This window comes from Abrus precatorius, unplaced genomic scaffold (genome assembly GCF_003935025.1).
Source record: "Abrus precatorius isolate BTA unplaced genomic scaffold, Abrus_2018 Scaffold11, whole genome shotgun sequence".
Classification (NCBI taxonomy): domain Eukaryota; kingdom Viridiplantae; phylum Streptophyta; class Magnoliopsida; order Fabales; family Fabaceae; genus Abrus; species Abrus precatorius.
In genome coordinates this window covers 16,841,099-16,854,437 of record NW_020874303.1, presented here as the reverse complement: position 1 = coordinate 16,854,437, position 13,339 = coordinate 16,841,099, and the positions used below count along the sequence as shown (strand labels likewise).

The window sequence follows — 13,339 nt, the reverse complement described above, 5'->3', positions numbered from 1 at the left end:
AGAAAATATATATTATGATATTTAATCACTCTTTAGGGATTAAGTTTTTCAAATATATATATATTTCATTGTTAATTTAATTAATAATATACTTGTAATTAATAAAAAATGTATGGAAAATACAATTATGTTAATTGATTACTATTTACTAACTATTAAATTGTCTTTAGTTCAAGATAGAAGGTGAGTAAACTAAAATATATAAATCTTCAAGTTAACCTTTGAGATTGGATAACTCGCACGCATATTTTAGTATAAAAATTTATTTTTTATTTTTTATAATTTTATAAAAAAAAGATTCATTTGATTCCTTTTTTTTTATTTTTTTGCTTTGAGTTTAAAAATTAAAGTCAATATACTTTATAAAATAATCAAAAGCTAAAATACATCACTTATACAATCTTAATATTTGAGAGTTGTGAAACCAAAATATTTGTGACTTTTCGAGCTTGTTTGTTTAAAATAAAAAATCGACTTCTATGGTGATAGAAATTTATCGACGTCATTGAACGAGTTTTAGTTTTAATGCACAGTAAATCTTAAAACATTTTTGAAGCAGAAAATAAAGAGATTACGAATATTGAAAGCGTAATCAGACAAACTCTTACTATTAAGTGATTGATTAAGTAGGATACGAAACTGGAAATTTAATATTTCAAATTCGTCCTAAATCTTCAATTATTTTTAAAAAATAAGATTTTGTGGGTCAAGTAAAAAAATTGTCAATTAAATTTATTCAATTTTAGAAAATGAGAAACTTGACTTGGTCAAACACTCGAGAAATGGCATTTTCAAATTGTAATATTTAACAATTGACAATCTTCAATTAATAGGTTCCGACAAAACCAGTTTCCACTGAGCAAATAACCCGAGGGATTGTTTTCTATGGATAAACTATACATTCAACACCCTTTGAAAATCACTAGTAAAGTCATCCAAATCAACTACATCTTTTTCTTCCGATTTTAGTTTTGCGAGCTCTAAATTCAGCTCCGCAATCTGCTTCTGTAGTTTCTCTCCCTTGTCAGGTAATTTAGAAATCATCGCCTGAGGTTTAAACGGATATCAAACTCAGTCCACTATATAATATCTTAATTCCTGAATTAAGAATGCGATAACACAATTCTATTTTAATGGTTGGTTCTTAAATGAGAATCCTTTGGCAATAACCAATTCCCACTTCTATAATGATTTAATCCTGTAGACAACCCAAGAAGTCATCTGCCTCTAGGCTATTAAGATGTGGTATAAATGCTACGTTGCTGTACAAAAGTGAAATTACTATTTAAGAGAAAAAGCACACCGTATTTGAGAGTGTTTGAGAGAGCCGCTTAATTTTATCCTTGATTTCTGACTCGGTCAATTTACCAGCACTGCTAGGAGAAGAACCTTTTTTGTTTAACTTGGCATCCTTAGGATTAAAGGCAAACTCAGCGCTGGTTTAAAGCAAAAAAGGAAAAAATCAAATCAAAACCAAAAATCCTTTTAATTTCTAAAAGATAGTGTAATAATAACGATACCCATCAGCAATATGCTCGTATGAATATGATGTTGAAGTTCCAATATATGTGGTCCTATGATTCCTGCAACCATTGTATTAATGGAGCTTCAGGTTTGATAAAGCAATTGGTAAACAGATAAATTGCAATTACAAGCACATTTCAAATTTCAGCATACTTCGCATAAACTAGTGAAGCATATTCCAAACAATGAACTGTATGGAGCTTTCTCATATTTCAAATTCAATAGCTTAGCTTTCAGTTAGTGATATCAAATGCTTTAAGAAAATTTCAGCACAACATTTGGTACAAAACAACAATAACACAAAGGAAACAAAAATCACATTTACATCAAATTAGTAATTACTAATAGTTGGCAATTACGAGCATGCACTTTAAGTATTACAATGTCCACAAAGCTTTACCTTGTAACTTCATCATCCTCAGGATCAGCTTGAACTGGCGCTGTCTTGGAGAAGAGTAAACTGTGGTGACTAACTCCAGCTATGCCTAGACTTTTCAAGAACTCTATATGTGCTTTGAAAAAGTCATCACTACACGCAATACAAATGCTCCTTAAGATAAAAATCAGTAGATAGAGCTCAATTTATGAGTTAAAGCATGTTTGACCTCACTTATTTCAAACAAATAAACATTTTTTTTATTAGTTTCCAAAAAGCTTTTTGAAAAAAAGTTCTTTTTTAGGGAAAAAAACAGTTCCTAAACACACTGTATCTTATTCAAAGTGAGAAAAACTATATTGAGTGAATTGAACAAGATAGTACAAAGCACCAATTGTTGTATATCACCGTTAGTGAGGAAAGCTAAAGCTAGAAATGTTAAATTATAGCAAAATACATATTTTAAAATATGAACTCATTACACTGTATGTTGACGATCATGCTCCTCATTCAATTGCCTTTGGGTAACAGATACATCAAATCCTTCTTTTGGAAGGCTGAAAAGCTCCCGAAGATCCTGCAAGGGGTGAATGGAAGATTACACCAAATGGCAAGATGTAAGAAATGTATCTCTTAACTAATAGTACAACCCACTAAACTTGTACCTGCTGGCTGAAATACCGAATTTGTTCTTTATGTTCGGTAGCAGTTTTGAGCAATCCTCCCTTGTATACCTAAAAAACATACAGTTTGAGTGTCAAATAAGTCAATCAATGTCTAAACCATGCCATACACACACACATACCCACTTATATATGCATACATGCATACATAAATAGTTACATATGCTTATTCATGCACGTATATGCATGTATATACATTTGTATATGCATGTGAGTATGTTCATTGTATTGATACTCAACCAAAATATTGGAAAAGGAAAGAGTTACCTGCTTTCTGTAGATCTTTTCTTCAACAGTTCCACATGTCATCAATCTATATACAATAACATCTTTCTTTTGACCAATCCGATATGCACGGTCAACACTTTGATTATCCGTGCTGTTGGAAACAGAAAATAATGGTGTTTTACAAGGAATGACTCAATTTGCAAATTAAAAGAAAGAAACACAATAGATCAGGGCAATCAACCCTCAACCCTAACTTAGTCTACCAGATGCATAATACTTGCATCTCAATCAAATTGGCTACGGCAAATACACCAAAACAGTCAAATATAAAGCAAGACAAAAACAATTAAACATTAACATGAGGAACTTTTATCAAGCTGCATGACTGGAGAGAAATTTTAGGACATTACAGCCACCAGGAGAAAATCTTGCTACAAGTAACAGGAGCAGAACAGAAACCAAATGACAATTTCTTGATTACAATTCAAAACAAAATAACAACCTTAACAGATCTCACTTTAAAAAGAAAATTAAACAAGACAACTACTTTCATAACTTTTTACACTACAGTTTAAAGCAATCTTTGCAAAAACAATTGGAAAAATACTAATAATTCTTTTTTTGTAAATTATTCAACAAAATTAGATCACATTTAGAGTCAAGCAAAATGAACACTTCAAGACATACCTCGGGTTCCAAGCAGGATCAACTACAATCACACGATCTGCTCTTGTAAGCGTCAGTCCTAAACCACCAACCTGAGATGTCAAGAGAAATATAGGAGCTCCAACACCTTCTTGGAAATCCTGAAATCAGAACAACAGTTGGCATAAAACAGGAACCTTTGGGGAATTGAAAAGTCATAACCGGGCAAAATACTTACATTAACAATCCTTAGTCTGTCACTGGCTTTTGTCGTACCATCAATTCGTAAAAACTCATAACCTTTGGATACAAGGCATTCCTATAATCAAGTGGTAGAAAACCCTTAATCTCATAGAAAAGCATAAAACAAAATGATGATGTAAGAAATTTAAAGGAAAACTTTGAACATCCTAAAAATACCTAATAATTGTTAAAACTAAAACATTTATTAACCCTCTGACTATGAAGCCTAGATACTTGATACAACACAAATACGATACGATACGAATACAAAGATATGGAAAAAATTTAAATTTCAAGATACGATACGGCTTAGATACTTTAATATGAATTTAAAGAAATAATATTTATAAAAAGATATTAATAATTAATTTATATTAATGTGTTACATTTACATATCAATGATCACATTTTACAAAAAAATACATGCGATCATAAAAATTACATACTTTACCCCCTATTCAATTTAGAATTCCACAAAAAAAATGGTAGTCCTATCCAAAAGAAATATAGAACTATCACAAAAAGAATGCCGTGCCTTTATACTATTTAATTCTAACATTGTCACACTCATTTCCATCCTTATTGTCTACAAAAAGCATAACTTCTAAGTCTGGTTTAGTAAGAAATAATTCAGCTAATTCAAGAAATCCAGCACCATTATCAAGTGGATCATTTATATCTCCACTGATATCCCACATCCTTGTCTCTCCTTTAGTGTACTTTTCTTCTTTCTTAGACAAAAGACGAAGGTTGGAATGCACATAAACCAAATCTTCAGCCTTTTTTGGATCCATTTTGTTTTTCTTGAAAGAATGAATGAATATGTACTCCAATTCCTCTCACAGCAAGATGAGGAACAAAGCTGTACAAGAAGCTTTGAGGCAAGCTTTTGAAGTAAAGGGGTAGAAGATCAATGCATTACCCACCAAGATTTTGGGTCCAATGTCCACCTATCTTCAATCAAATCAAAATAAGCAAAATCACCTACACAAGATGAGAAATTCGAGAATTCAACAAAAATATTTTTCCTTTCCTCAGCATTAGGAAAATATTTCTTCAAACATTTGTTCCTCTCTCTCGAAACTTCATCATCTTGATGTGAAGGAACTTTATTTGGAACTTCCCTAAGTTTATTCTTCACTATAATACATACATATGATTAAAAAATTTGTTATAGTATGATTTTTATTTTTCAAGAGACAGTAACTAAGTTGAAATTTACCTTGGGTTCAATGAATGGGCCAAACAATGAAATAGAGTACAACTCTTGCTCCATCTAAAATTCAGTATACTATGAACCAAATCATAAAAATTAGAAATCTCATTTGCTTCATTTTCCTCATGCCTATATATGATTATCTTCACTTTTTCAATCATAGAATCAAACATTTCATAAACCAAATGAAGAGTAGAAGCATCTGTGTCACATTTTTTAAGCATGCTATATATAGGATCTGTGAATGAAAGAATATAGTCTAATTTATCCCACCATATATCATTTAACATAAGTTCTTTCACATGGGCAGCTTTATCAACATCATCTTCTCTATAACTATTCCATTGGTCATTAATGACCATATTTTACAAAGCACGTTTCAACAACTTCAATCTTTTTAACATAACAACAATTGATGCAAAACTGGTTTTAGCAACATAAAACAATTTAAGAAATGAAAACTCAATAAAAATAGTCAATCTCATAGAGTAAGTCATTATGAAATTATTGATAAAAGATGCATCATCAACTAGGAGAGTGATCCAATGACATTCATTGAAAACATTTTCATTTCCATCAATATTTCTAGCTACACATATGTTTTTCAATGCCAAATTCAAAGTATGAACGACACAAGGAGTTCAAAACACATAATGAAACTCAGCTTCAATTAACATCCCGACTGCTTTATAAATAGGAGCATTATCTGTTATGATTTGAACAACATTTTTTGGCCCTACTTCAGTAATTACATCTTTTATTATGCTGGCCATATAGTGTTTGTCCTTGTACTCTTTAGAACCATCAATAGCCTTTAAAAATATTGTCTCTACTTCGCTTACAGCCATTCAATTTATCAATGGCCTTCTTTGAACATATGTCCATCCATCAAAAACTAATGTAACTCCTTTAATAAGCCATAAAGATTTTATAGGTTGGAGTAATCTTTCAATATGAGATCTCTCGTTGTAAAAGACTAGTTTTTAAAGTATTATAACTAAGAGGAAGGAAACCACTAAGGTTATGGTTTGCAACAAATGAATAAGAGCTAACATAGTAAGGAATTCTAGTAAGATGAAACGATAAGCCAGCTAAACAAAACATTCTTGCTATCTTTGCTCTAAGTTGATTTCTTTCATCCACATTGAAGCTCTTTCTAGTAAACCACTTCCTATTTTTTTTCTTTTCTGGGATAAGGTTGTTGGAGCTGCTGAAGGTAGTGGGATAATTTTGGACTTAATTTTATTCTCAGCTTCTTCACAAATTCTCTTCAAATCAGCCAAGTAATCAAGAGTGATCTTAGGACAAAGCTCTTGAGCAAGGTAGTTAAATCGGGATTCAAGTTATGAATCGTAAGACCTATCTTTTGAATCGTGAATCGAATTGTATCTTGAATCGTAAGATTCAAAATCAATAATTTAGAACATAAAAAATATAAATATAAAAATATTGTAATGTAAAGAAACATCAAAACATTTAATATCTTAACATTTTTAAGTCAAATAATATGTACCTATCAAAAAGAGGAGGAGAAAACAAATAAAAAATAGAAACTGTTGCAATGGCAGAGGGACCACCAAAAATCTTGAATACCAGAAATCTTGAAAAGAAAAGCAGTGAACAAAATGCTGGAAAATCTTATTTTTCTAGTAAATAAAAAAACAGATATGCCAGAAAAACTATTTTTCCAGTGAAATGGAGAAGGTGAGCCTCCGCACTAACTGATTTTTCTAGCAAAATAGAATGGGTACCGATGAGAATGGGAGAAACTGCTATGCCGAGGTCGGACTTTTCGCAGAGAGAGGAGAGGGTGGGGAAGATAAAATTAACACACATGTTTTATAAAAGATAAATGACCTTTTTATCCTTAAAAATAATTCAAAAAGTGCATTTTATAAAAAATAGAATAGGTTTGTTTCTTCCCCCAAATCACCAGATCATGAACATCTCCCTGTTTTGGCTGCGAACACCCGCAGTTTGCGAAGGTATCGTGTGCTGCCATCCAAATTCACGATTCGGCCCGATACGTACAGTTCAAGCAATTCCGGCAACGATTCAAAGGTTAAATCGATTCTGCCATACAATTTGTATCCCTGGGTATAGAATCAAATCAAATCGAATCGTTAGTATCATATCCAGAATCGTACGATACTAACTACACTGCTCTTGAATATGAACTTTTGACCACTTTGTCACAAAAATTACAACTCTATAGCTTGTTGCCTGCTCCATCTCCTAACTTATCCTTTATAGTGACAAATGCGCAAAGTGGAGCATGATCATCTTAAAATTCTAATGAACCAAAGTTACTTGGAATTCTACAATTAGAGTCAGAACCAAAACTCATTTTTTGTCATCAAACACAATTGTTAAAAAATGCAAGAATAGCATTTTTACTTTATTACTGTAAAATGAATAGAAAAAAGGAGATTAAAAAAGAGAAAGTTTATGAGATTTTTACTACCATAGCAGTAGAGATAGAATGTTGTTGGAGTCTAGAAAAGAGAGAGGAGGAACAAAGTTCATAACACACCCACTGTAACTTGAAGTATGAAAATCTCCTCCTTGATGAGAACGAGGAACTCCAGGCCTTCCAGAGCAACGGAGATCTGACGGGATATTCCTCATGCTGTGTGAAATGTCGACTTACGTAGCACCAAAGGTGCTAAAGAAGAAAGGATACGATGAGTCGATGGTTGTGCAGAGTTATCCTCTTTGCTTTGCTTTCTAGGTACCTTCCATTTCAAGGCTGATATACGGCTCCAAAGTTCAGGAACTGTGAAGTCCGAAATCGAATCTCAAAACAATGACAGAAATGGGTGAGTTCTAAACACTAGCTAATTTTTGATTTTTGGGTGAGTTCTGATTTCATTCTTAACTCAAATAATAGCAGAAATGGGGAAATGAAAGACAGATTGAAAATCTCTGTTTCAATATTGGAAATTTAATCAAGCTGACCACTATTTTTAGCCGAGCCAATTTGGAGCTGTTTCTGAGCCGTATCTGACTATTTGTAGCCATTTTCCAACCGTATCACATTTAAATTTAATTTTTAATAATAAATTTAATTTTTGATACTTCTAGATACGTATCTAAGCATATCATACACGTATCAGTATCAAATATATGTCCGATACAGGTACTTTGCCATATTTCACATATTTGGACTTTAGAGGCCTCTGTCTATCGTTCATTTCCAAGTATGGCTACATGAAACAGTGGAGCAAAAGTTTGACTATTCCATGATTCACAGACAAAATAATATCAAAATATAAATAAAGAAACTAATTTCTGAACCAACCTGAATAAGATTAAGCATCTTGCGAGTCTGAGAAAAGATAAGCACACTATGCCCTTCTGGGATCAAATTACCCTACAGCATAAAAAATGAACTATAGCATTATGCAAACAAGTAAAAACCAGTATATCAACTAATGACATCAGCACTTACCAATAATGACATAATGAAGGAAATTTTGCACGATACATCCTGCTCATCTTTAAACTTATCCGAGTCCGCAACATCTGCTATGTGCATTGCCAGTTTTTCTGCAACATTAACCTCTTCTGGCTTTAGCATTGAGTCCATCCCTTCCAACACATCCTCAGCTGCCCGCTTTGTCAACAGAAGTGGATGATCACTTATTTTCTTCAAAATCTGATCCATTAAAGATTTTCAAAATATGACGGCACAGCCAGAATAGCAAAAAAATGAAGTATAACAAAGCAGAACAGAAAATGCTTACTGTAAGGGCAGCCAGTGGTGAACCATCAAATGCTGAGAGAACAATCTCACTCCTCAAAAATGCTTCATAAAGATGCCGCTACATAAAACAGAAATAAAACAGTTATCAAAACATGTTATGAGTAACCCCAAAGATAAAATGTAAACAACAAAGAATTACATATCTAACCTGAACATTGGTCAATCGAAGCCACACAATGATCTCTTGTTTCTGAGAAATTTTTGCAGTTGTTTGTCCATCATCTTGACTGAAAACCTCACTCTTTAAACGTCTCAAAAAGTAAGGCTGAATACGATCTCTTAGCTCCTATTGGGAAAGCAGCAATGATAACACTTAAATCAAATCAGGATTTTTTATTACTTGGTGATCAGAATGAGATATTGCTACATATTACAATGAAATTCATTATATTCAAATGTTTAATCAAGGAAAAGGCTTGAAGAGAAGTGGATGAGTGGAAAGCATATCTAATCATATCCCTCTAATTGTCTGCAATATGTGAACTAAATCAAACCCAACCTAAAGCATACTCTTTGCCAACCAAAATATGAAGCACAAACACCATTCCTACTTGAAGTGTCACAAAGTCAAATTCATTTATAACACCGACACCCCCTTGGCATCTGTCTAATACATGTCAAACTCTCCCAATGAAGTGTCCAATTATTTTTTTTTCACTAACTTGGACACTTGAGTCAACACTTCCATATGGATAGACACAGTACTGTTAGAAAATATTTCTTTTTTAAACTTTTAGAAAAGTCAGCTTAAAATACTAAACAAAAATGCCTCATTTTCTTCTGAGGTTTATTATTATACAAAAAATGGAGAATAAACAAATATTGATTATCAAATATCAATTTAGATCTTTTAGTACATTAATCATTTCATTTGAGTTTTTCATTTACACATACATATATGTGTAGTCAGTCTCCCAGTAACAGATTTTGGAGATTAACCGTGTCAGAGTGATGGTGTTGTGCTCAGTGTCCATAATTGTAGATCCAAAGCCAAAGGCCAAGTCAAGCAAAATAAATAATCTTTTACCTTTGCTACATATGAACCAACACGCTTCTCCCTGTCAGTAGCATGTTTGTCGTTTCCACGAAGTATGGGAGTTTCAAATCTTTCTTTGAACCTGAGAGATTATAAGTTTTTAAATTTCCAGAACCTAAACTAAACTAAGAATGTAGCATTAGAATTAATATTACCATTTCTTGTCACCAAGCACTTCTGGGCAACAAAAATTGAACAATGCCCACAACTCCTGTTAGGATGTTTTAAGAACGAAAACCATTAAACAGGGTAACATAATACATTTTTCAATCATTATTACAAAAAGGAAAGCAGATATACACCATGTTAAAAAACATTGATTTAAGTATAAAACAAGACGATTACATCAAAATACCTTAAGATTATTTTGCAATGGTGTGCCACTAATGACAATGCGATGACCACTTGGTATTTCAAGCAAACTTTTAGCTCTCTGTGTGCTTGGGTTCTTTATAAGGTGGCCCTAAAGTAAAGAACATTTTGACAAAAAGAAAATTTGAAACCTTCGATTATAGATTTTAATACAAGTGTATATTCAATCTCATATAAATCAAATTTCAGCACATTACTGAGTGAACATAAGCAGTCCCATAACTGTCCCCACTTGTTAAATATGCAGCAAGAAACTTAAGGTGAGCTTATTACTTAAAGCATACAGAGCAGCCAGCACAAGTAAAGTTCACACTTAGAACTTTTGGACTCGTTACAAATGACAGTTTTCTGTATGTCTAGCTATTATGAGCAACACAACATGTAGCCATGTATTACAACTGACATACTTATACATACTTTTGCAGCTTCTGTCATACCTATTTTAACACACTTCTCAGCTCAAATCTCAAATTTACTTAAAAATGATGACAATAAGGTAAAATCAGCCAGAGAAAAATTCAGACCTCCACGTACTCTGTTGCACTATAGTGAAAAACTCGAGTTCTTAAAGGGAAAAAAGGAATCAATTAAAACTTTTCCTAAATATATCTTATTTGAATAATGATACTTAACCAACCGTATACACTTCAAACTTATATAAAATAATCTGTTACTTTGAAATCATATGAAAAATACAAGATTCAAAAGCCACTGAGGAAAGGGTAGCACCCATCAATAAATAGGTTTTAAATAAAAGAAAGCCATACTGACCTCATCAAGTATCATGTAGTCCCATGTAACACCATCTTCACTTTCTTCATCATCAGAATAATCACTCCCCCGTAAGGACTTAGAATTGTTGCGGACAATATCATATGTTGTGAGAAGAACACCTTTATCCTATATTGAGACATAAGAATATAGATGAAGGTTGACAGAAACCAGGCGAACCAAATTTAAATGAGTGTTTTCCAAAATTAATTGAGGCAGCTACAAGCCACCCCCATCACAAATAGCTCCCCTTTCAAATCTTAAGCTCAGTTTGAGTTGACATACAAAACATAAGATGTTTTTTTATTCCATAAATCATGAGGCACAAGCAAGAATTTAACTTCAAGGTTAAATTAAGGAAGACAAGAAAGATCTAGAACCTGAAGGATGTACTGAAGTTCGTATTCTCTGAGTTTTGTAGAAGTTCCAAAATATCTGCAGAAAAACACATTGTTGGCTGTTGTTCTTCAAGCATAAAAGCTTCAACTTTGCATATTAGATAAACTACTCAAGTAAATAAAGTCAAGGCCTCACTCTCTTGTTTTCTCAGATAGACCAACAGCTGACAATTCTTTGATCCAATGGGGCAACAAGGTTTTTGGGGCCACAACCAATGCCCTTCTGATTAAACGAGAATGAAACAGTCCAGCTAGAAAGCCACAAATCTGCAAGAAGAATACAGTACTGGCAATCATGTACTATCACAAAATACAATTTCTCAAGGTTTTGCTACTCATCCTTACCTGCATTGTTTTCCCCAAACCCATGTCATCCCCCAATATTCCACCTTTCCCCAGACAATGCAAAGACCAGAGCCACTTCAATCCTTCTCGCTGATGCGGATATAACATTTTACCAATTTTACCCGGCAACTTATAAGTTGATTTTGGCCCAGTCAAAGTTATGGACCCATCATTCTCAGGCTCAAAATGATCCAACTCTTGAACAGAATCATCTGAATCATACTCAATACCGCCATTCTTATTACCCTCTGACAAGCTATCCTGTTGTGGAGAAAATGAAGATCCTGCACTCCCATACTCTAAAACCTCATTATCACCAGTTTCTTTCCCTCCAACCACACCCTCAACAGGCTTTGGCCCCGGCTTCCTCTCAACTGATAGCAACTCAAACTTAGAGTTCAGTTCATTCAAAATATCCCTAATTTCATTCTTTTCCACAGTCTCCTTAGTCTGGATAACATTTTTCGGCGCCGGAATGGGCGAATCAAGGTCGATGAGGTCATCAAACTGGGACTCGTCAACCGCCAAATTGTTGGCGGCATCTTCATACGCAACCTTGCAGAGGCGGCGTCGCCCTTGCACCTTCACCTTCGTCTTCTTTTCTTCCTCTGAAAATATATTATTACGATTACGGTGCTGATTACATATTCAAGTGAAGCAGGGAAGAGAACCCTAAACACTTACTAGGAGTAGAATCAACCGAAAACGGGGGAATATCTTGCGGTACAGCTTCTTCTTCTGCCTTGAATGGTTCGCGTTTCTCGTCCGAAATTTGCCCTAATAATCGACTATCGGAACTCAGATAAAGCATGTGAAACAGAGAGAAAGATTAAAATAGAATGGAAATACCGATTGGAGAATCGAAGTCAGTGATTGCAGAAAATTGGGGGATATTTTCTTCATGTTTTTTTGTTGTAGAGGCTTCGATAGATTCATCTGCGGAAAAGTAGAGTGTGGTTAAAAAGAAATTAAAATAGAAATGAAAAATGTGAAAGTGAAAGTACCTAAGGGTTGGGAAGAGGGTTTGGGAGGAGCAGAGAAATCTTGGAGGAAGCGATAGTGGCTATCGTTGAGGCTCATCGGTTTCTTTACGCTCTTGTTCGCCATTGTTCAGTTTCTGCAATGTCAATGTCACACTCAAAAATGGAATGGGGATGGGAATGGGACTCCAAAACATACATAACATTAAGCTTTTTTTTTACTATTCGATCATTCAACTCCTAACCTTCCCGCTATATTTGGTATATTTGAATATTTGAATATTTGAATTTAAGAAACGATGATTCAGGAGGTAATGGTAATAATTAACAAGCCTAATTATGTTTTTATACCGTAAACGTATTACCCTTTAAAATAATAGAGATGTAGTTTATTAGTATCATGTCTTTGTTATATTATTTTTTAATATTTTATTATTTAAATTTTTGTATTTATAAAAAAAATCTTTTTTCTTTAACTTCTATAATTTGACCTTTCAATTCTAATTTTTTCAAATTAAAATATTATAACTTTAACTCTTATTATTTAATTCTCCTTCTTTAATCGAAGTTTCTACCTACCTCACTTATAATATGAATAGTTACAATGATTTTAGTTAAACATTGAATTTTGACAAGTATTATATACAAGTTTTGTACAAATTTTGAATTCTATTTTTTTTTTATTTTTTTAAAGCATTTGATTGATATGAGGTAGATATATATTATATTTTTTTAGCATTGTACACATTGATTGAA

The 13,339-nt window shown here is 33.0% G+C and overlaps 1 protein-coding gene across 1 annotated transcript; it reads right to left on the bottom strand.

Annotated features, from left to right (window-relative positions):
• Nucleotides 1-785: 785 nt before the first annotated feature.
• Nucleotides 786-12,759, bottom strand: LOC113855314 (protein CHROMATIN REMODELING 24). Its single transcript, XM_027486903.1, has 23 exons — nt 12,608-12,759; nt 12,453-12,539; nt 12,288-12,380; nt 11,604-12,211; nt 11,395-11,525; nt 11,241-11,295; nt 10,861-10,989; nt 10,073-10,180; nt 9,873-9,928; nt 9,709-9,799; nt 8,830-8,967; nt 8,662-8,739; nt 8,367-8,573; nt 8,217-8,288; nt 3,695-3,775; nt 3,499-3,617; nt 2,851-2,962; nt 2,566-2,634; nt 2,383-2,477; nt 1,925-2,053; nt 1,521-1,583; nt 1,304-1,436; nt 786-1,047 (listed from the first exon to the last, which is right to left on the bottom strand). The coding sequence occupies exons 1-23, from the start codon at nt 12,708-12,710 to the stop codon at nt 895-897; spliced, it is 2,910 nt and encodes a 969-aa protein (XP_027342704.1). The 5' UTR covers nt 12,711-12,759; the 3' UTR covers nt 786-894.
• Between the last annotated feature and the right edge of the window lie 580 nt (nt 12,760-13,339).